At 40.8% G+C, this 23,988-nt stretch overlaps 2 protein-coding genes across 8 annotated transcripts in view; one reads left to right on the top strand and one right to left on the bottom strand.

Annotated features, from left to right (window-relative positions):
* The first annotated feature begins 160 nt into the window (after positions 1 to 160).
* rplp1 (ribosomal protein, large, P1) lies at positions 161 to 3,296 on the top strand. The gene is made up of 4 exons (XM_050035085.1): positions 161 to 378; positions 1,330 to 1,404; positions 2,652 to 2,763; positions 3,170 to 3,296. Exons 1-4 carry the CDS (start codon positions 307 to 309, stop codon positions 3,250 to 3,252), a joined length of 342 nt encoding a protein of 113 aa, XP_049891042.1. The 5' UTR covers positions 161 to 306; the 3' UTR covers positions 3,253 to 3,296.
* Positions 3,297 to 6,856: 3,560 nt separating this feature from the next.
* ptk2aa (protein tyrosine kinase 2aa) overlaps positions 6,857 to 23,988 on the bottom strand; it is a 73,440-nt gene continuing 56,308 nt past the window's right edge. For all 7 annotated transcript variants that reach the window (XM_050034137.1, XM_050034136.1, XM_050034133.1 and 4 more), the window contains 17 exons: positions 23,714 to 23,798; positions 23,513 to 23,613; positions 23,200 to 23,315; positions 21,835 to 21,935; positions 21,400 to 21,489; positions 21,114 to 21,318; positions 20,613 to 20,724; positions 20,443 to 20,517; positions 18,160 to 18,267; positions 17,451 to 17,561; positions 13,078 to 13,140; positions 12,504 to 12,543; positions 11,329 to 11,432; positions 9,418 to 9,573; positions 9,128 to 9,208; positions 8,703 to 8,788; positions 6,857 to 8,613 (listed from right to left, as the gene is read on the bottom strand). In XM_050034137.1, the coding sequence (XP_049890094.1) occupies positions 8,496 to 8,613; positions 8,703 to 8,788; positions 9,128 to 9,208; positions 9,418 to 9,573; positions 11,329 to 11,432; positions 12,504 to 12,543; positions 13,078 to 13,140; positions 17,451 to 17,561; positions 18,160 to 18,267; positions 20,443 to 20,517; positions 20,613 to 20,724; positions 21,114 to 21,318; positions 21,400 to 21,489; positions 21,835 to 21,935; positions 23,200 to 23,315; positions 23,513 to 23,613; positions 23,714 to 23,798 (1,752 nt within the window). In that variant the 3' untranslated portion in view covers positions 6,857 to 8,495. The remainder of the gene's footprint in view (positions 8,614 to 8,702; positions 8,789 to 9,127; positions 9,209 to 9,417; positions 9,574 to 11,328; positions 11,433 to 12,503; positions 12,544 to 13,077; positions 13,141 to 17,450; positions 17,562 to 18,159; positions 18,268 to 20,442; positions 20,518 to 20,612; positions 20,725 to 21,113; positions 21,319 to 21,399; positions 21,490 to 21,834; positions 21,936 to 23,199; positions 23,316 to 23,512; positions 23,614 to 23,713; positions 23,799 to 23,988) is intronic.

Genomic DNA, 23,988 nt, shown 5'->3' on the forward strand with positions numbered 1-23,988 from the left:
TAAAACTCAAATACTGTATACGTACTGTAAATTAGCAGAAAAATCAGTTGTTATTGGAATAAAAAAAATGGAGGGAGCTTGATTACGTCTATCGTCACTTCGTGTACGTGATGACGTGTGAGTCACGCAGTCCTGACGCATCGTATATTATGCAAGCTCCCGCCCTCTGCCTTCCCTTTTCCACTACAGGAAGTGAACGTGCCTAAGGTGTTTGGTTCTTCACCAGAAGCTAAGGCCCGCAATCCGGCGACTAGCACCGTCAAATTTAGGCATCCACCTCGACAAACATAAAATCTAACATCTACAATGGCCTCCGTGTCCGAGCTCGCCTGCATTTACTCCGCTCTGATCCTCCACGACGATGAAGTTACCGTCACCGTAAGTGCCCCGGCTTGTCCCCGACAGCTCGGACAATACCAGTCAACTGCACCTTTTGGAAGTGTTGTGCGCGTGTCTAAAGTCATAAATTATAACATCTAGATATTTAAGACTTAACTGACAAATTAAAACAGTTATATGTCTGTTAAAATTGGAGTTTAGGTGTTCAGACGTTTAAACAGTCCCATCTACCGGCCAAGATGGCGGCATGCTTGTTGCTAGCGTAAGGCCACGTTTCTCTATCAAGACAGCTCTTCACTGTGTTGTGACCTCATGAGTTGTATCAGCAACATGTGGCGTTAGTTTTGCTCCTCGCCACATGTCTTGCACATCTAAACTCACAGTTGAAGCTCTAGTTATCTTCATCTGTCACTCAAATGACAGGTGCTAGCTAATGCTAAGCTAATCTACACAACAGCAGTCATGCTTTGATTTGCAGTGAAAGGTGCCATAGGTGACTTCAATGTATTACCATATTTTTAACCGTAGTGTAAGCCTGCTTTGTTTAATTGAGAATGTCAGTCAGGTGTCCAAACTTTATCTTGCCATGTTTGGTGCACGTGGATGCAACATAGATGTGACGTGCAAACCATAAATGATAGTGTGATAAGCCTTGTGAGGTAGCAATAAAACATCATGATCACTGGAAGGGTTTCAGCTCCGTTGTTAAAAATGATCAATTTATTACCCATGTAGTTTCAGCTAAGTTTCTGTTGATCAACTCAGCATCCCTCATTATTTTATCAAGCACAAGTTAACATGTCATATGGATAATAAAGGAGAAACGGTCATCAGTAATAAAGTGGTGTGATGCACTAATGCAAGATTTGTCTCGCTCCTAGCTTGTGATATTTCTAAATTGTGTACTGATGATGTGCATCATGTTAATACAAGTTATGTGAGTATGAATGAAGCACATTTTGTAACACGTGCTGTTTTCTGTGTCTGCAGGAGGACAAGCTGAATGCTCTGATCAAGGCTGCCGGAGTCACCGTGGAGCCCTTCTGGCCAAGTCTGTTCGCCAAGGTGAGAGAAAAACTACACTCTTTGTTTGGGTGGTGCACATGCAGAGTTAAAACCAGTTGGATGGAGTAGTGTCTGTTGCTTTCCTAAAATCTCACTTGCCTTTTTTTAAAGTGCCATTTTATAGTTGATCAAACTGCTGTGGACAGAGTACTCTGGATTGTGCTGCTTCCTTTTGCAGTCAAAGATTTCTGTAGACTGAAAGAAGTAGCTCCAGTTGTGTTTGTGTCCTAGTGTCTGAGAGTGCGTTAGTTAAGGCTCAGTCGGCCACAACGGGAAAAAATTGAATCTTGTAAAGGGTTTAATTTTTTTATCATGTCTAGGAATAAATCTGATTTAGTTTTGCAACGCATTGTGAAGTAAGTAGTCACAAGAGTTGGGATTGAAGATGTTCTGCCTTTGCTGACAACTCAATCAAAATTAGAAATGGCAGAAGCACTGGTAGGTCATACTGAATTACGTTTGCAAAGGACCTGTGTAGAAGATTTGACTGTACTGTGGTCGGGTTTCTAAGTATTACAAAGTTGGCGGTACAGACCTGAACAGAGAGGTGTAAGAATGAGTCCAAAAACCCAGAAATTATTCAGCATCCTTACCCTTCCAGTTCCCTTGTCTCGAAGTCAATGGGTGTTTTGAATTGGTTTTTGGATAGGTGCCTGCAACAAGGTCTGGTCAACACAAGCTTAAGAGACTTCACATTCAGTGAATGTGCCTCAGTGGGGAAGTAAATACCCCAGTTTGGAATTTTAAAGCTTCTATGTGTCTTAGAAGAGACAGTTGCTAACAAGTGGGTAAATGAGACTACAGAATGTCATCATGCTTGACATGGCTTTAGCCTTGTGGTGGTGGTGGTGATGATGTGAAGTCATGCAGCCATTGTGTAGTTTGTTTGTAGCCTAACGTTAGCTTTTACACCTGGCGACTGCATTTACACTTAAGTGGTGCTCATTTGTGAAGAATATCTTGCTGCAAAAACGTTTAAGTGTCATAAACTGTTGTTTGCCATAGAGCTTATTATCTGCACTAATCGGAATCCAATGGAAAAATCCCATCGGCTTTTTGCCAAAGGAACCAGAGCAATGTTAACTTAAGGGTTGGCTTACAGAAAAGTCATCCCTGCAGCACTCTTGCACAAGAGCTTGCACTACACAAGAACAATAGTGTCATGCCTTTGATTCTGTGCATCACCCATCAGAACAAGCCCCAGACATGTAAACGAAGTGACTGACCTCTGACTGTTAATGTTGTAGGCTCTGTCCAGTGTTGACATCGGCAGCCTGATCTGCAACGTCGGAGCCGGTGGTGGAGCTCCAGCTGGAGCCCCAGCTGCTGGAGGAGCTGCTGCTGCTGGTGACGCCCCAGGTAACTGGACAGACAGTGGTTTAAGTTGGAAAGCAGGTTTTAAATTCTGCAGATATTTTAAAGTTGGTGTTACAGCAACACTAAATTAGGATATACTTAATGATGGTCTGCTTTTGACGTGTCGACCTGGGAACAGTTTAACTGAATCGATCTGGCCTGGCCTTTCTTAATTTAGTCCTGGCTGAGGTTTTTCTTAAAGTGACAGGAATGACCTTTTCTCACTTTAAAGGGAAAACCTTTTTAGTTTTAAATCCTTCCAGCAAAGGTTCTTTGCGTAACTGCCAGCTTCCTGTGAGCTTTTACAGCCATTGTGAAAGGCCAATCTCGCTTTAACTAGAAAGAATAGTTTGTGCACACTGTTGATTTTGACTTTGTTAACCATACCCTGTCTTCTTTACCTCTACAGCCAAGGAGGAGGAGAAGAAAGAGGAGAAGAAGGAAGAGTCTGAGGAGTCCGACGATGACATGGGCTTCGGTCTCTTTGATTAAAAAAGATGTTTTTGTAAGAAAACAAAATAAAAGTACAAAAACGACAGCTGCTTTGTCTGACTTTTTTGACCTCTCCCATGGTGACCTCTGACACACACACAAACACAAACATCACCTGTCACCACCAAGAGATTTCAACACGTTACAGCTGCACTGGATGAATTGTTGTCTTACACGTTGGGTACACTTTGCTGTATTCTATGTCAAAGTCCTGCCTGCAGTATCACATGCTTAAGTGCTTTGCTCTTATGTTATATGATAGATAGTCTCTCTTACCAGATAGTGTCCAAATATGAGACACTGCTACATTTACTCCCTCTGCAGATACAATAACGGACCTTATGATTTAAAGGGTTAGGCAATAAGGCCACTTATCATGCTGCTATTGGTAAAACTAATTAATAGCAATAATAATACTAACAAAGTGCTTCACGTCAAGGCAAAGAATCAAATGCCCTTTGAATAATTATGCAAATTAGATGCAAAATTCCCCAATTGCGCTCCAATTTTACTTCTGTTAAAGTACAATAAATGTTTATTGCAAATATGTGTAAGTGTACAGCTGGGCACATGAATATTTATTCATTTTTATTTAATATTTATTTTCTATCACTACCTCTAATATGATTAATAAGAGTGATGCTTTCAAGATATTTTGACAAATGAAGCTGAATTCTGAAGAATTCAACACAATAAGTAAAAACTAAGATAATAGCCCAATAGAACACAGTAACAGTGAATGGAATGCACAATCTACAGACACAGTACAAAGTTAATCCAAAAACATATTTACAATATCTCTGCCAGAATGAAAAAAAAAGCTCTTTTTTTTTTTTTTTTTTTTTTTTACAAAACTGGGCTCTTTGCAGTAGAAATATGTAAATACTTTTGAAGTTGGTGCTTTATGACCAGAGAAAACAGAGAAAAAGGCCAGTGGAAACCCTTCAATTACCAGAATGCACTGCACCACACCGGACCACTAAATGCTTTGGCTGGAGGATGTTGTAAATGCGGGTTTGCTCGTCAAAAAAACAATATGGCGGCAAGCTGTTAACAAACAATCTTGTATTGCAGTTAAACAGTAGGTTGAAATATCAGTGTTTATCCTGTGTAGAGAGAAAACAGAGGCGGCAACCTCCGTCAAATTTTGTCTCTCCAGCTCTTGACAAACGGGAAAGGCACTGCCAAAACTTTCTAAGTGTAAGAGAAGAGCTGTCTGTTTTTGACAGGACCACAGCAAAGTGGGTACCAGCCCTATAAATGGAAAAGAGAGCTGACGAATTTGTACTTATTGGATAATTTGGAATAATAATATGGAATTCAATACAGTAATAATAATAATCTCATCTTCTTTGCCATGCCCTGCTCCTTGTACAGAGAGAACACTTTGGAGGGGCAGTAGATGTATTTTCCTGGCACCCCAGGGACTGGTGTAAATATAAGAGCTGTCGGGGCCCTGCTTAAGAGGCCAGTGACAGAACCTGCACAGGCCACCTGTTGGCAGCTGCACCGCGGACTTCCTCTTTGCCCTGTCCTCTGCCACCTTCCTTCACTCAGCGACCTTCTGTTTGGTGCAGCAAAGTCCTCAAAAGACATCTGAGGGTCTGTGAGGCCTTCAGCTGCATGGGTGTTAAATACCTTTGTGGAGCACTGGAAGTATTTCACTGTTTTTGATTGGTAAAAAAAAAAAATGAACTTAAGAGCTGTCACCAAGATATCATGACTTTGGCTGACTGCAGGCTAAACAGTCCCTGGTCTTCTTCTTCTGCTGATGTTGCTGTTGCTGATGTTTCTCCAGAATGTCTTTCACAATCTTCTCCACGGTGGCCCGGCTCAGTGACTTCTCCTGGGGGGGAGCCACAGATGGAGGGTTGAAAGTAGCAGGGGGCAGGGTTACGACAGGCACACAGCTACTGTGTCTCCAAATCCTTCTCTGGGCTGGTATTGAAGGAGGAGCTGATATTTTACAGTTTATCCAGGTGCTTTACATATGTGGAGATATGTTGGCATGTGGTGGGATGAAGAAGGCTGTTAGGGTCTGCGCATGCCTGCTGAACCATGGCAGCACAGCCTGCATCCACCTGTTATAGAATGTCTCTGGCCCCAATGTCTTTGGGCCTGTCAATGGCAGATCTCATGGCCTCTGTCCACCAGCTGTGGTCCAGGACCTGAACAAGACCTCCTGTCTTTATCGGTCCAGTGCAGGCAGCTCGGGGAGAGGAGGCTATGAGCAGTAGTGCTGCCTCCTGCAGGTCTAAACAATAAATAATGTTTATTATCCTGTTTTTGCCTAACTCTAAATGAATCATATTATGATAACACACTCATATGGTAAAATGGTTAGGCACTGTCCTGTCGTCTAAAGTTATAATTACAACCACATTTTACTGAAAAAAGCAACATGGATAAAATAATGTGTATGTGGCATGTGTGGAAAGTGGTTTGAAATAACAAAGACTTCAGTTTGTTACATTTATCAAATGTATCTCTATAGTTTTTACATTCTGCATACACTAGGTTAACCGTTGAGCCCAAGAAACCAACGCTAGCTAGCGTTAGCACGTTAGCCTGCTAGCGTTAGCACGTTAGCCTGCTAGCGTTAGCACGTTAGCCTGCTAGCGTTAGCACGGCTAGCTAAGGAAGTTCAATGCCCCACACAGCATTCAGTCTGAGTTGCTGCTCACCTTTTTATCCCATTGCTCGAGTGGTTTGCTGCCAATGCTGTACAAAATATACAACAGCTCGCTTTAAAATGCGTTTTAAAACAGCTTTACACAGGGTCACGTGATGGCGGCGAGGTGAACGCTCCGCGCCTCTCGGCCGGAAGCCCTTCACAGAAAGATATGGTTCGAATCCCGCTGGACCCAAACAAAACTCCCCATATTTGGCTACAGTGTGTCTGCATGACACAAAACAATTGCATTTAACCTTTTAAAATGTTTAAAGTGAAAATTATTAACAGATTTTTAAACAAATTATGTTGGATTTATTAAGCCAATAGCCTATTTATGATGCTTTCTAACAGCATTTCTCCTCTCTCCACTCATTTCCATGTTTAGCTCATCACCCTACAGTAAGCTAGAAACCAGAATTTGCAGAATTCAAACCTTAAAGTGAATTTAGGAATTAAAAGTAAATTGAGGAATGCTGTGCCTGGATCAGGAGTGTGCAAATCGTGCTCCGAGGGTCATCTTCCTGTCTTATGATGGTATGCAACCAGCTCTGGAAGAAGCATGTAAGCAAGCAAATGTCATTCATGTGTCCGCAGCTGCAGCTCTACTCCGAGCTCCCTCCAGATGTCCGAGCTCCTTACCCTATCTCTGAGGCTGAGCCCAGACACCCCACGAAGAAAACTCATTTTGGCTGCTTGTATCCACGATCTTTCTTTCAGTCACGACCCAAAGCTCATGACCATAGGTGAGGGTTGGGACGTAGATGGACCAGTAAATCAAAACTCTCTTCACCACAATGGTCCGGCACAGTGCCCGCATCACTGCAGAAGCCACAGCAAACTGATCTTATCTCTTGAAATTAGTTAAGGCCACACACATGCACACATAGTCTAGGGACAAAACCCCTTAAAGAAGCAGACTGAAGCCGGCAGTATTTCATAATGATAACAGTGTTTTTATTTGCTTGGTTTAGCAACTGTACATGTGACTCCTTCCTGAGAATACTGCTCACCTCAGGGGAGAGGGAACAGTGGAATGGAGAGAGGAAGACGAGGCTGAAGGGAGGAAGGGGTGGCAACAGAGGGAGGAAAACATAGAAATGTGGGGGGTGACGGAGCAGAAGAGGAGAGGGGATAAAGGTATAAATAACTCCAGTGGAGGGAGGTAGAAAGACAGGGAAGGAAAACAGAGGGACTAAAAGAGGAGAATCATGTTGGACATGAATGAGACCTGTGGCCAGTTTTTGGCCTCCATCACAAACTGTGTGTATCAGTCCCTGGTTTTGAGAGGAGTAAAAAAACAATGCAACTGTAATTCACTGCGCAATAAAGATGATTATGTATGTTGACTCATAATTTGTCCCTAAAATTCCAAAACCTGGATCAACTTTAGTGAAGGAAATGTAACAAGGGTGTATCTTGCACTGCATATTGTTGCATGATATTTGGGAGAGGATAAATTGGATAGAGGGGGCCCAAAACATGGCTGATGCGTCAGTACAATTTGGCTTCAATATACAAAACATGCAACAAAGAAACCATGAATTTTCTGCAAAAATAACATGTGAATTGCTGCTAAAAATGTTGAATTATTAAGTAAACCAACATAATTTGAGTGAAATGTTACTTTTTAGTCAGTTGCAGTGCAGCACAGTAAAATTAGGACCTCCGTTGTAACTCAAAATAACCACCCTCCTTCCACCTCTCACCCCTCTGTCCCTTTACTCCCCCTGTTCATCCCTCTCCCTTATTCACTAACAATTCATGCTTCAGAAACGTGTTAAAAATATAGCTTCTTTGTATATTTACTATGCAAGTTAACTTAAAAAGTGGCCTGTGACGTTTAATTTGTTCTTCAAAATACAGCTTTTATATTTCATCGTTATGCCATCTCTTGATGCCTGAGATAAAGAGAGCTAGAGAGAAGAAGATGGAAAAATAGAGATGAAGTTACGACATTTATGAGCAGCTGTAAATCAATTATTTTTGCCCACTGAATATTCAAGAGGAAGACTGAACGTAGAGACGTACTGCGAGAGCAGAGGCTGAAAATAGCAATAATAATAATTAATAATGATATAAAAGCATGTTTAAACAACAACATTATCATATCATCTTCATTATCCTCCTCATCCTGGCTCTTCAGTTCCAGTTGTTACGTCCTGCATCGTGTGTCACCAAAATATCTCTGCAGTCCTTCAAGCGAGCCTCTGAAACCTGTTTGATTCACTTTCTTCAAAGATTAAAAAGTAGTAATGGATGATTTTTTTCTTAAAAACTCATCTCTGAGGATACGTGATGGGGGACAGGAGCGTTCCTCTGGATACAAAAGCAAATAATGCAACAAAAGTACAAAACAACACAATATTGAGCGAAACATGAGCGTCGCCAGAGAGAAAAAGGAAGCGATGAATGTTTGAAGGAGGAGAGGAGGGCGCTGATTGTTTCAGTCATGTCTGCTGTCCATCAGTTCTTTTTTTCATCCATCCATTTCTCATATCCATCTAAATGTTCTCTTCTCTTTGTGATTGGCTAAGAGCTACTGCGCTCTCCATCTCCATGGCGACAGAAACTAATGCGGGCGAATCATCTTGAGTCGTGATTGGTCGATGACATCCAGCAGGTTCTTGGCGTCGACTGCGAGGGCGTGAGCTGCCATTAGCATCTGTTTCTTGTAGTCCTTTTGTAAACTGTCCAGGAGACAGAAAACAATCACGGTGTCACCACTACTGTAAAATGAATCATCATTATCAGTAAAACATGTCATATGTGTACATACCTTGTCATGACGTACTGTTGGGCCAGTTTCATCTTCGCTATTAATTCGGCCAGATCTGAGTTCAACAACTTCTGAGCCATCTCAATCTGTGATGACACAAACAAAATGGAAAAGATCATCAGATCAATAGAATAAAGCTTCTGGGCCACTTTGGTACACGTTCCACCCGACTAATCTTATATCTCTGAGGCTCATTTCAGCCGTTTGTATCAGCGACCTCACTCTTTCGGTCACTACCCAGAGCTCATGACCATAGGTGAAGGTTGAGACATAGATGGACCAGTAAATCGAAACTTTCGCCTCATGAGACCATTTATTTTTTATTTTAAAAAAAATCAATCTGAGGCGCATTTAGTTACAGTGTTCAGGTGTTTTGTATTTTCAACCTCAATTCTAAAAATTTTACTGAGTGTGTATGTGTTTACCTCTCTGTGTGTGCTGGCTGGCAGCGCAGGAAGTGTCTCGTCAACTGTAGCTAGCAGGGTCCTCAGCGCCAGTCCCACCTCCTACACACACACACACACACACACACACACACACACACAGAAACATGCAATTATTTTCCATTATTTTATCCTTATGGGATAGTAAAGTGTATCATTATAACATCACCTCTATGTTAGAGGAAGATAAACTGATCACAGTGCAGGTGTTTACATGTACCACACTGTTGTACCTTCTATGACCTTTGTCAGAGAGTGAATATTGATCCTACCTTGACCATTGGGACGTACTCCTCTGGGGCTGCAGGCTGAATCCTGTTTGACATCTCAATCACAGCTTTGACCAGCCCTGTTACGTTCTCATACACTTTGTCGTTAGAACGATCCAAGTTGGCGGTGGGGGGTGGGCTGATCTCCTGAGGCTGCAGCTAGACCAATGAGGAAAGTATGAGCGTTAGAGTAAGACGCCAAAAAAAAAAAAAAGAAATTTACATGTTTTTTTGTTTGTTTGGTTTTTAGTTCATGTATTTTGAATTCATTTTAATTCTTAAAAACAAGCTCATTCTGCTACTGGTGTCAACACAGGTGACTGTAGTTAGACAGACAAAACACTGGGGGGCAGTATTTGACTGGATCCACACATACGCCATTCCCCCTTTTCTCTCTCTCTCTCTCTCTCACACACTCTCACACACACACTCTCACACAAGCCTCAGATTGTTATTGTCGTCTACATGCATTTCTACCGACGTACTAGACACCTTGATTTTTCTACTACAACAGAGGAATGTGTAGGGCTGTTAGTACAGTATGATGGCAGGACAGACAGGGTCAGTTCTCTAGTGACAGACTGCCTTAAGCAACAGTTTTCATACTGATGTTAAATGATAACCTGTCATGTCAAAGGGTGGGTTGTGTACCTGCTGAATGTTTAAAGTCATTTTGCACCTTTAATCTTAGTCAAAAACCCCTCAGTGTAGGTTTAATTAATGTTCACAAAACTACCCAGCTAATTCCATTCTGTTTAAGCTGCAGCCAGTAATGTGGGGACATAATTAAAGCACGGCTGAAGTGATTTGTAGGCCGCCCCTTCAATGAGAAGAGACAAGCCTCAGTAAAGAGATTTAAACAAATAAATCACCTGAAGCCACACTGAGGAAAGGTTTCTGTGTAATGGTGGAGACAAACATTTCCCACAGCTTTAATTAGTTTTATGTAACCAGTTAATGTTTGTAACTAATTTAACTACATTAATGTAACTAGGTTATTATCTAAAGATGCAACACAAGAAATTCAGTCATCATTTATTAATGGTTCTACTGATCTATGAAAAAACACTACGATGACTTTTACATTTTGGTTTTATTTTTCTTTACCAGGGATATTTCTCACAAAACTCTGGCTACGGCTGCTACAACCCTACAGCCACCTTATTATTAATGGGATGAGAAGTTTCCATTGTACTGAATGGGAAATAGTGGAACAAGCTCGTAGTAATAACAGCTCCAAAGTCAACTTTTGGAGCTTTCAACCACGTCTCACAGTCCTCATGAGATGCATTTGAAAGCCCCAGATGAGATTATTTTGTCAAGAGTATTTCTGTGAAAAACGATTTTGTCATGCTAACAGTGATATTTTGTTCAGCCTCTGGTAAAGAAAAATAACTTGAGTACAATTCAGGAAACTTCTCTGCACATAATAATGATGGCAACTATTACTAGCTCTACAGCGACGACAGACCAACACAAAGATCAGCTTACCCTCCACGGCTATGGGGAGGTTGAGGAGATGGGAGGGAGGGAGGTGTGGTTGGGGACAGGGAGGTGATAGAAGGGGATCGGGGTGTGCAGCAGGTCGTGATGAGAGGGTAAGGGTGTGACAGATTGATTGATGGATAGGTGGATGCAGGGGTCAGAAAAGCAGGATGAGTAATAGGAAGACGGCAAGGTGTGAAAGGGAAACAAACAGAATGAGTGCAGGGATGTTAATAAGAGAGAGAGGGGGGAGAAGGAGTGAAGGGGGAGAGAAGAGGGACAGCACATTAGGCCAGAGCCGACCACAGGCGAGGTATTGGCACTGCATGCAACCCATCAGCAAAATGTGTTCATAGGGTTGAAGTCAACTCAGAAATATTAATGGTTCACAGCTCTGTATGTGTTTGAGCGTGATGTGTGCATAAATACCTTGACTCCCTCGTTGTAGCTGTCCACGGGGCACAGACTGGCCAGGTTACCTAGGTGACCAGGAGCTCCAGGGCGGGGTGGTTTCTTAGGTGGAGCCACGTGTTCTGAAAAAAGGAGTATGACAGTATGAGATGTAGCATGGAGTTAAGTGAATACATGCTAACAGCTACTTTATGCTAGTGTGCAGAGGTGGAAAGTTTGTGACTATTACAACTTAAGTAGAACTTTAAGGCACTTGTACTATGAGTTTTTCCATTTAACGCTACTTTAAACTTGATTAAATATAAAAAACGTCATCAGTTTAATGAAATATGAGACACAACTTTCCATCAGTGCACAGTCTAATTGACATGCAGGTTTAGGTAGAGCTAATTTTAACACATCAACATTAATACTGCAATAGGAACTACAGTAATTATTAACTCTGTGAAAAGGACAGTTCTGTTCTATGGGTAGTTTTACTTTTAATGCCGAAGGTACATTTTGCTGACAATAATTGTGAACTTTTACATGAATGCAGGACATTTATTTTCAAGTGTTTTACAATGTATGAGCTCTTCTTTAAGTTAAAGGAATACTTCCACCCCCAAATGACCATTTGTATTTCAATTACTCGCCCTATGTTACACTGAATTCAGGGAGAAAACTTTGTTTTTCTCGCATGCTTCCACAGTGAACAAAGAATCCAAAAAACAGAAAATTCTTGATGAATCGAAGTCATAGGGGTCCAACAACTCATGCAGTATAATTCAAGTCTCATTTATCCAGTTGCCTGCTCAGTAGTTCCCAAACACAGATGGCACAGCAGGCCTGGGCAAACGCATGCATTTAAACTCTGCTCGTGCACTTCAATGAGATCCCCAGTGTGTGAGACTGTTGATGCAAAAGTGTTTTAAATAGTTAGGTTTTAGCAAATCCATGTGTTTGGGAAGTACTGAGCATACGACTTGGTAAATGTTGTGTGAAAGTTTGTATATAGGTGTTGTTAAATGCGCCCCCCCATGACTTCAATTCATCAAGGATTTTCTTTGTTTTTGGATTCTTCTTTCACTGTGGAGGCATCGAGAAAAGCAAACTTGTCTTCACAAATTCATCATAACACTGGGTGAGTAATTTGATACACAGAGGATCATTTTGTGGGTGTAGTATTCCTTTAAGTGTGTCTGTGTTCTCACCTGGTTTCCCGACAGGCTGGTAGATGTGTTGACTTCCACCCTGTGCAAAGACAAACACGACAGGCTCTTTGAATAAGAGGAAAAACTTTGCCAAAATTTTTTTCTAATAGTGATAGTAATTTCACAAGCTAAATATAAGAAACTCTATCATATCGACACCCATCAGCACTGTCACCGCTCAGCTACAGTTGATACAGTGCGGAGACGATAAGGTCAGTGCTTAGAATAGCTTTAGGACATAATACACATTTACAGTAAAACTCTGCAGTGTTTCTAGGTTTAAAGTTCCCATGAGCCCTCTGTGGTCATGTGGTTGGTGTGTAGGCAGTACCCTCCCTGGCACACGGACAGAAATACTTTCTCTCCTTCTCCCAGCCTCTGTATTTCCCCTGTCTGTCCGTCAGTCTGTCTGTTGGACTGAATACTTTCCCACTTTTAAATTCTTTATCTCTCTCATCTTTGCTGTGATCTGCTACTTTTCTTCTCCTTGTCCTGTTATCCAATTCCGTGCTTCTTCTCTTTTCAGCATTTCTACAATTATACTTTGAGTGTCAACACACACAGAGTGACTGACCGGTGTTTGTAGTGTGCCGTCTTCTCTGTCGATGCTTCCTCTGCTGTTCCTGGACTCTGCCTTCTGCAGCAAAGAAACAGAGAGATGGATTTAATGGACAACAAACAAGCAATTTCAATCACTGCAAAAGTTCCGGGTAGTTTTAGGTTATTGAAAAAATAAAGTACAATAAAATCACATTGTTATTTGACATAGGACTCACTTTACAAAAGCATGGTGCATCCACAAACAAACAGAGAATATGAAAAACACAACCAGTGAACAGGTTGACAGTCACCTGCAGGTCAGAGAAATTAAAAGTCTATGCAAAGCAGCCACAGTTATCTGTTCCTAGCCAAGCACCACATTTCAACAGAAGAACCAGCAAACGTATTTTGCACAATAGGATTTCCACCAATGTCTACGATCTGCCGAAGGTCATTTTTCCATCTGAACTGCCTGAAAACGTGAACATCATCATCATCATCATCACGTCAGAAAAGAAGAAGAGCAGCAGATAAACACCTGTCCACACATATAACTTCCTGACAGTCTTCCTGCAGCTCACACCATTACTTAATCCTGTCCATATTTTCACCACTAAAACCCAAGCACGACTCCAAACTCCATCTCTCTCTCTGTTTCTGTACCGTTTTGGTGAAGCACGCCTTGAAGAGATGCATCCTGGGAGAGTAGAGGCTGAAGAAGACGGGAGGAGGAAAGCAGAGAGTGGAGGCCATCGAAAGGAGGGCGGAGATAGGGACAGAAAGTATGAGAGAAAGAGAGATGCGAGCAAAGAGAAACTTCAGACACAGAGAGAGAGAAAGACTGATGAAGAATATCATAAAGGGGAGGACAGAGAGAGAGAGAGAGGAATCTAAGAACGTGGAAGATGAGACTGAGAGAAGTGAACTGAGAAAGACAGAAAAACTGAGTCAGAGAAGAATGGAGGGAGAGGGAAAGACAGAGAAAGAGAAGAAGTTTTTCCAGAGGAGGAAAAGCTCCACTGAGCCACAGAGACAAAATCCTGCAAAGAAAAGATCCAACCGCCTCACTCTCGTCTCTGTTTCTCTCCCTCAGTCTGTTTCTCCCTCCCACTTTTTCCATCTCTCTGCATCTCCCTCTGTTTTCCCCTCTCTCTGTTACTCTTTCTCTCTCTCTCTCTCTTTCTCTTGGATGGGTGACTCCTTGTTCGTTCCACCCTCTCAAGGGCTCATGCCAATCCCACTTCCTTTCTCCCTCCTTCTGTCCTCCACTCTTGTTCCTCCTCGCCATCTCTTTCTTTTCAGGCCTTACTTTCCTTCCTTCTCTCTTACTGCTTTTTCGTTCTCTTTAATTCATCTGTTGATCCTCCTTTCAGTTTATCACAAAGTGTATGTACATATTTCACTAATAGAGCTTCATTCAGACAGTTCTCTAAAGTGGTAGATGTATTGAGATCTTCTACTTCAGTGAAAGTATTAATAGCTCAATGTAAAAATACTGACATTCAAGTTAAAGTCCCGCAGTCATGATTTACTTAAAGGAATACTTCACCCCCTAGATGATCATTTGTTTATCAGTTTATCAACCTGTGTTGCATTGAATTCAAGAAGACAACTTTGTTTTTCTAGCATGTCTCCATGGTGAACAAAGAATCCAATAGGAAATTTGTGATTAACTGAAGTCATAGGGGTCCACCTTAAAAAAAACAGCAAAACTATATCAAAACATTTGTTTACAAACTCTCACACAACTTATGCAGTATAATCCAAGTCTCTTTTATCCAGTTGCATAATAAATACTTCCCAAATAGACAACCCTTTCCGATAGGGAACTGACCTGAAAGTGAAACTTATTGATGATCTCTTCAAAGCCAGACTCCATTTACAAAAATGGTTGTTTTACCACGCTGAACATGGGAGCTGCTGGTCTACTGCTGCCTCAATAATGTTTAATTTGCCTTGTTTGTTTGTGTCACTGTCACACAATGACACAAACAAACGATCTACAGAGGGCAGTGGTAGACAAGCCAGCAGCTCCTGTGTTCAGCGAGGTAAAATTACTGCTTGAGTCAATGGAGTCTGACTTTGAAGAGAGCATAGATAAATTTCACTTTCAGTTCCCTGTCAGAAAGAGCTGTCTGTTTGGCAAATACTCAACTAATGAGACATGATTACACTGCACATGTTTTGTGAGAGTTTTTAAATAGTTTGCTGTTGTTTAACACAGCCCCCCTTTTTTTCCCCTTTCAGTTCATTAAGAATTTTCTCCGTTTTTGCATTCTTTGTTCACTGTGGAGAGAAAACCAAAGTTTTCTTCACTGAATCAATGTAACACGGGGTGATTAATAATATAAATAAATGATCATTTGGGGGATGGAGTATTCCTTTAAGTACATATGCATAGGTATTATCACAAAAATGTACTTCCAGATTCAATAGTCTTTTAGACCTGAACTTTAAGATCATGTTCTACTGGATAAATAAAAACATTTAGAGGTCATTTTCTATGAAATTTAAAGTTAAATTAGCAGTTTTTTAATAAATTACCCCTTTAAAACTGGTGCATTATACAGACATACATGTTAAGGGTTCAGTGTACGGACGAGGACTCCAGGATTCTCTTTAAAATCAAATCATCAGCGAGCTCAGAAACTCTTATGATACTCCATACTAGTACGCAATAAAAATGGCTGTTAAAAAAAATGTCTCTGAGCTCTTTCTGGGGCTGTCGGTGCACAACACAATGATAAAGGGCTTAGTCAACACTTGTGATGATACAGTAGGCTGCAGCTACACCGAGTTCATAAACCACACTGCCTTAAAAATAATCCTCTTTGTCATTGTGGTTAAATCAGATCAGTACACAGTTCACTTTATGGTTTTATTTTCAACTGTGACATCAGATTACAACAAGCTTAACAGACTTTGAGTCCACCTCACTGACTTTCTTCTTTTATGACCTGACTCTAGGTCTTAAAATGGCGGTGCATCAGGAGGAGGAGTAAAAAATACCCTGGCAGTGCCGCTCAAATGTATCAAGTGTCTGAAATGAGGTTGATAACAGGTATTTATTGATGATTGATTCACGTCTGTGAAGGAAGCTTCCTGTTACTTGTCAACTTCCATGAGGGTCCAAAGTCTGAGCCGTAAAACAGCTGGGGATGTAGTGAGCCATTTAGCATCCCCAGCATTAAATCTCACCAAAAGTTTGTGAAGGTGGGTGCACAGAGGAACTGATGCATTAAGAGAGCACACAGGCCAGGAAAAATAAATGACGCCATGGTTTCACCAAATAACAAATAAGATAGCAGCAATGCCGTCCGCCAGCTCTGTCCTGAGAGATTTCCTATTCTGTGAAGCAATAAATAAAGAGAGCGGACGTCTCGCCCCATCACTCATCTCTGTGTTTTTCTCTCTATTTCAGCTCTCCTACACCTGGCTCAGAAAAGAAAGCGGCAGATTAAGGCTAGAGGAGAAACAATCTGACCTGAAGAGAGATGAAAAACAGACTTGTTTTGCTAAAGTAGTGATTTGGCTCCTTTTGGGGATGTTTCACTGTCTGATGAGATAAATCAATCACAACTGAGCCATTTCAAAGATCTGAAAAAGATATTGTGCAGCTCATCTGGCAACAGCAATACACAAAGACATTTTACTAAGTCGAAAGAGCGCCCCACAGCCTCACACATATAAACGAACCAGGCAGCGAATAGTTTGGTTAGCTGTCAAGTTGACCTAGAAGAAGATCCCTATTTAGGTAGCTACAATAGTGAATCGAATTTTCCTTCGGTTGAACTAAGAGACCAGTATTTGGAGGATTAAAATTGAAATTTGTTTGGAAAACTTTTTGGGGTTGCACTGCTTACCCCAATAAATGTTATTTACAGTCTCTCTGCACTAAAGCCCTGCAAAGGAGGTGCTGAATGCAATGTATTATGAGGGCTAGAAGTTGGACCGGAGTACTGTAAGTTCCCTTTAATTTTCCATCTGTTTCTAGAGGTGATGTTCTGCTCATAATGTGTCTATTGTCTTCAAATAAAAACTGAAAACTGTAGCTTATATATTAGGGATGTGCTCGATTAATTAACTAGTAAATTTGACATCGCTACCCTCCTTGACGGCATCAGAATTACTACTCAGTTAAGTAAGTATGTCCAAACCTAACTAGGGATGCGCGAAATTAGTCAATTAAAGCGATTAAACGTCGAAATATTAGTCTGTTAAACTAGTGTTTTATTCATGTAGCTGTCAGACAGCAGTCCCTGTCACCACGGTAACGCTCGAGTAAAACTGAGTTTTAAAACGGCACAGTGGGAAATTGGAGAGATGTCCTCTCATCATCTCAACATCTGTTTAAACATAGGGAAATTAGTCATTAGAAACATTCCTACAGTGTATGAAAACCATTACCATAACCATGAAGCTCTCCTCCTGCTCCAGCCACCGCTGGTCATCTTCCATCTGTTGCTGCTGCATCATCAGCCTCTCCTCCATCATGGCCTGGCCTACACATCCACCGTCCTGCAGAAAACACCAGTGCTTGAATGTGAACTGTTGCTCTTTCGACATTCAAAACTTTTGTTAAAAAGTCCAATCAGGATAGCAACATGAGCACCTCAGTTATCTTTATATGCTGACAACAAGCTGCTTGAACAGTGTGATAATCTTAAATCCATCGGCTCATAAAAATGACTGCAGGGATCAAGTTTTAAACATTTCCCTGACTGCAGTTACTTTATTCCCCTGCACAGAGCGCTGTGGTCCGCTGGAAAAACCAAATTTAATATATGGCTGAAGTGCCAGCACCTCATGTCACCTGCTATGTTTAATCAAAATGAAAAGTAAATTACATAAATACATATGAAACTGAAAACCTAGGTTGTTTTAGGATCAAATGCTGTCTTAGATGTCATCCTTTAACTGTATTTAGGTATATCTGTTGTTGTTTTTTTTGGCTAAGCTGGATGCAGCATGCAGTAAGGTGAAAGTTCAAGAAAATTGCAACACTTCACCAATGGACAGTATGTGATTCAAGTGGCTGAGACGTCGGGAAATAAAAGTAGATGTAATTTCAGGGGGTTTTTCCTGTCAGATGTCCTTTATCAATGAGTGTGCATACCTCCATGTTCGGGCTCCACAGTGCCGTGTGTTCAGGTCTGTGTTGATTCCAGGAATCAGTGGGAGGGTAGCTGCCTCCTACTCCTCCTACACCGCCATGTGCTGTCGGCTGCAGGTGCACAGACATACAGAGACAGACACAGATGGAGAGAATATCAAAGACCATTAATAATGGTAAGGAGGATCAACACTTGGCTTATAAGACACTGCAACAGGGAAAAAAAATACACCTCCATGCAGGTCAAAGCAAACACAATCCTGCTCCTTAGACATCACAACTATAAAACATAACTTGGGCACTTTCATGCAGAAGAGCTTGACTCATTTTGACAAAAAGAAATTAAAAGATGGATAAATGAAATAAGATAAAATGTTTGTGCTAATGAAGACCTCACAAATTCCAATTTAAGACTGTTTGGTGACTTATTATAAACTAATGAAAACAGGGTTATGAATATTATATTCCATTTCTGCCAATGGATGCCCCAAAATACATACTAGACCTTTAAGTGCTAATTTTTCAAGCCTTGTAAAGGACCTGCAAACAACCTGGTATGGTAAAGGCACATGTGTGAAGGTTACAAGAGTGTAAAGTGACAGATATTATCTTAGAGAATATAATAAGTGCTTTAATTTTCTCTGTCCGGATTACATCACAAAGTCATATTTCAAAAACTGTCACTTTAAATTGTCAGTTTTTGTAAACGTTATGTCAAAAAAACTGATGGAAAACAGCAGAGTGAAGAGTGCACCCACATTTCAAATGGACTCCTAGAAAGGCTCTCTGAATCATAGAGAGAATAATTGAGGAATCTTTATGAAATAATAACGCTAATCCCGCTAACACTTATTAAGCATTGTTAGTAATAACAAGCACTGATTTGGCTCAAGGCCTCAAAGAATCATGGGAGTTCTTGTACAGCATTTCAGCTGCTCTCATTCTCGTGTGTAACACATGCTACCAAAATATACAGAAGTTATTCTTGCATGTGATATGATCAAGTTTGACTTAAATAGCAGTTCAAATTATACACTCCTTATAAGGACAAGAGAGAGAGAGAGCTGCTCGCCGCCATAAGGGCTGGAGAGTGGCTTTGATTTGTGTGTGTGTGTGTGTGTGTGTGTGTGTGTGTGTGGCTTTTAGCACTACAGGAAATGCCTGCTGTCTGCTCGGTTTATGAGGAGAGGAATAACTGCACTGAGAGCCTCTCTCATTTTCTCTGCCTTCACATTTCTCTTTTCTGACTTTGACACACGCAGCACACGCTTCCAGCAGTCTGTGCATTTACTCAGACTCCATACTGACTTTACTGGGTCGGCCTTTATTGTGACGATAGTGCTCAACCAGAACATTTCAGAGACTGAATTAAAAATATGATTTATGGAACTCATCAAAGATGTTTCCAGTATTGTAGAATGGAACATTATTGGTGGATTTGTGTTTGATAAACCTTTTCTGAAAACAGCATTCCTACAAAGTTTTGATTTAATACAACTTTCACGTTTGTCACACCTTAATTTGGTCAGTGTTTAGTTTTATTTTATGCTGTCTACCCAGCCTCAATCATCTTTGCATCAAACACAGTATAAACATGGAGATGACGTGAAAAACAAGATTTTTTCTTTCTAATATTTAACATCTACACATTTTTTGAAAAGCTTTCAATGGCAAATTTTTCTGTAAGTACTCCATGGAAAATAAAAGGAATGTCTCCAGTTCTTTTGCAGCAGAAATATGTAAAATTAACTGGATAAATATGTACAGTATTACTAAATTAAGCTATTTATGATTCTTAGAATTTAAAACTACAACAGAAAAGTAATTAGAACAGCAAACAGGAAACATCTGAGCAAAAGTCAGAGAGACTAGGGGAAGAAAAAAAATATATTTTGTAGAAAAAGAGCCAAAAAAATATCTTTTAACTTGCTTGAACTGCTCAGTTAAACAACATTGCAGGATTAACATTAAGTCAGAAAAAAATGTTTGTGGTAGTGAACACATGTAACCAATGAAAATATTTGATCAACGATCTTAAATTAATAATAAAAAAGAGTTTTCCTTTATCTCTGTTTCTGAACAGGTTACAATATATTTAAGATTCCCGTAAGACTCCTAAATTCCCCCATCATCCTCTGCTGCTGTTGCCACCTGAAACCTCTGGAAGTCAGAGGAAAACACCACTGCAGCCACAGTGGATGAGACGGAACAGAGGAGCACAGTTTTCTCACTATGAGATCTGTGTGTTGGTGTTTGTGTGTGTGGCCGTGTGTGTGTTTGCTGTACCGAGAAGTGGTTGAGTTGAGGGCTGGAGAAGAAGCCTTCACTGGAACGAGGACTGGGGTAACCTGGTCTGCTGGGCTGCAAACAGAAAGACAACAGTTTGTTTATTAGCCATGTCAAATGCATATACTGAGTTAATCAGAGGGGAAGAGCACAGTGTCATTCAGTCTTACTTTAGGTGGTGCTTCATCAGACCCTCCAGAGTCCCAGGACACGGTGACTTGTCTCCTCATCTCCATTCGAAGTCTCTCCTCTTGTTGGAGCTTCTCTTCCTCCAGTATGGTGCTGCAAAAGTTATACACATCTTATTGAGTGGTCCTCTTCTTTATAGGTGGACCAATGGGAAAAAAAAAATATCTTCCAAAATGTTTCTCAGTGCAGGGAAATAAATCAAAAGAGGGAAAAGTTAACAACACAACTTTATGACTGGGGAAATTAAATCCAAAGGAAAATTCTTCTTTATTTGTAGGAAACCTCGCTCTAACACCAAGGACACAAGGGCTGGACAATAAGGACTAATTCATAGAACATCTGTTAATGAATGCAAAATCACATACTAACACTGCAAAGCCATGACTATAGTATTACCATAATGGCCTTAAGTGTAAGTAATATTCATCACAGGAAAACACGACAGCACTTCTAAGCACAAACTGACAAAACATTTTTACTACCTGAGTTGTGTTTTGAGTTCGGTGAATCGCGGTCGCTTGCTGGGGTCGTACGACCAACACTTGGTCATCAAACTGTAGAGGGTGGGCGGGCACTGAGGGGGCATGGCCAACCGCTCACCATTCTCTATCCTGCCAATCACGTCATTGTTCTTGACGCCCTGGAAAGGCTTGATGCCGTACATCAAGATCTCCCACATGCACACACCTACACAGAGACAGTTCTTCAGGGCTGGATCTCATCATACTTTTCCTGTAGCTAACAAACCCATAAATTATCACAACTCACCAAACATCCAGACGTCACTGGCAGAGGTGAATCTTCTGAAGTTGATAGATTCAGGAGCCATCCATTTGATGGGCAGCTTGCCTTTAGAAGCTGAGACAAACACAGATACAGAATTAACATTACCTTTAAACGTACAGAACATTTTCTTAAACTATATAGCTAAAATTTCTGTTATTTGGTTACTGGTGAATTTTTCAATCACTCAGAGGGTCACAGACAAGAAGAAGATGCTGTTTTTATGTCATGCAAACATGTGCAGTGAGTCCACATAAACTGCAGTACCCTGATGAAACCTGTTGGTGGTGCTAAAGTACTACTCAGGGAATTCTCAACAACATTAACAGCTGTCTTGGATACATTTGGACATTAGTGAATCAAGTTCTGTGTCATTAAAATATTGCAAAGCTGTGTATGTGTGTGTTCGAGTATCATTACCTTTGTAGTAAGAGCTGTCCTCCATGTATCGTGACAGACCAAAGTCTCCGAGCATCACACAGTCCACTGAGGAGACCAACACATTACGTGCTGCTATGTCCCTGTAAGTCAGTATTAACTGTCATTATCAGGCCTGAATCATATACATGCTATTCATCATTTCATGGATGAAAAGCATCCATCAAAGAGCATGACATACTGTAAATAAACCACTGCATATTTACTACAAAGTGCACTACATGTCCTTTCTGCCACTTTATTTCAGTCAGTAAGTTCAATGTATGCAGCCAATAGTGCCATCAAGCATTTGCACAACAGAACAAAACATTCTGTAACAAGCAACAAGACATTATCCTCTGTTCTTTATTTAAGATTACATCATGAATTAAAACTCCTGTAGCGCTCCTGGTTACTTATTTTGAGTTATACTATAAACCTGCCATGATAATAAAGTGAATCCAGCACAGTCAGTCTTCCTAATCTTCTGTATGAGTGTGCTAGTGATGCACGGATCGCCTCTGACGTCATCTGAATCCACATGTACGCTTAAATCATCCACCTGCCTCGCACCCGGAGGAATTATCATCTCTGATTTAGAGACCTGCAGCTACATGGACCTGTCACTCCCCCTCTACCTCTACCAGTCCCTGTAGGCTATGATGCTTTTAAATTATGTATTGTACTGATGTATGAGTTTTCTTCACCGGTTTACTTTAATGATTAGAGAGGTTGCTTTAAGTAATTGTATTTCATTGTGCACAATAACGTCACTGCAGCAAAGATCACGAGACATTTAAGCAGCAAAACTAAAAACTGTAGTTACAAACCTGACAGAGGAAACAGAACTACATTTTTATCCTCTGAAACAATCAATGAAGTCACTCATACACCAGCGACTCTCTTAAATGATGACACACTTATGGTTTCTGCTGCTGTGGTTACACTAAGTATTTAATAAACTCAATATTATTAATAAGCGTGATGATGTGGTGACATATAACACTTAAGTGCACTGAAGTGGGCTGGTTTTAAATAAATGAATGTTTATTTATTACTAGCTTTCGAAGGCTGTAGTGGGCTGAGTTTAACTGCCAGGGTGATGATACTGGTATCACCTGAAACTAAAAGACCTATGGAATCCATGGGTCTGTTGTAGGGAGGAAGAGTAGAAGAGGTTACAGTTAAAGTTCTTCTTTACTGGTATATATCATTTCTCCCACCTGCAGCCCATCTGCTTTTAATCAGAACATTAACTTTTATGACCTGACCCTCTCAGTCCGTGGATTAATGGCAGTGCCCGCTGATATATCTGCATGCCGTGCCCCACTAGTGTGCATGCTTGTGTGTGTGTGTGTGTGTGTTTACCTGTGTACGAAGCGTTTGCTCTCCAGATATGCGAGCGCTGTGCTGAGCTGGTAAGCAAACAGAATGAGAGTGGCCAAATCCAAATTGTACTTCCTCACCTGAAGGAACGAACGCAACTGTGGACAGAAAGAAAAAGATGATAAACAGGTGTAAGGTAAAGATAGAGAAATCGTTTTACGGTGTATGGTGTATGGATTTTTTTAATGTGCAGGCTTTCCAGTAACTTATACCCGAACAGTTTCCTTTAAAAACTGATAAGACTTGACACACGCTCTACTCAATCTGCGTGTGGGAACGTTATCCTAAAACGTACCTCTCCCAGAGTGCACAGCTCCATGATAATCCACACAGGGTTTTCTGTGATCACTCCAATCAGCTTGACGATGTGAGGGTGGTCAAACTGACGCATTGTCACTGCAAGTGAAACACACACACATTAACACACTCAGCACATATGAAATGAGTCACAGTTTTCTAATAAGTCAAGTAAAATGAAAACACAGTGTGGTCTTACATGCTTCTTGTAGGAACTTTTCTCTGACGCTGTCTGATGTGCAGTTCTTACAGGTCTTAATGGCGACAGGTAGAGAGGGTTTGTCCTGCAGAACACACAGTGTAACAGGTCACGAGTTAGCAGGTTATACATACCAGTGTTGCAGCAATGAAGGGGCTGAAATCAGAATTACATTTTTTTAAATACTGACATTATGTCTCAATTTAGCAAATATATGAAAAGATAATAAAATATTTAATGTTTAATGCAATAAATAGACAAAACTAGAGAAATAG

The sequence above is a fragment of the Epinephelus moara genome, chromosome 22 (genome assembly GCF_006386435.1).
Source record: "Epinephelus moara isolate mb chromosome 22, YSFRI_EMoa_1.0, whole genome shotgun sequence".
Classification (NCBI taxonomy): Eukaryota; Metazoa; Chordata; class Actinopteri; order Perciformes; family Serranidae; genus Epinephelus; species Epinephelus moara.

Bases quoted from the DNA above. Each gene is read 5' to 3' on its own strand.
- rplp1 (XM_050035085.1), top strand. From the start codon at position 307: ATGGCCTCCGTGTCCGAGCTCGCCTGCATTTACTCCGCTCTGATCCTC. The intron at 379-1,329 runs GTAAGTGCCCCG...CTGTGTCTGCAG, and splicing joins ACGATGAAGTTACCGTCACC to GAGGACAAGCTGAATGCTCT. The intron at 1,405-2,651 runs GTGAGAGAAAAA...TTAATGTTGTAG, and splicing joins GGCCAAGTCTGTTCGCCAAG to GCTCTGTCCAGTGTTGACAT.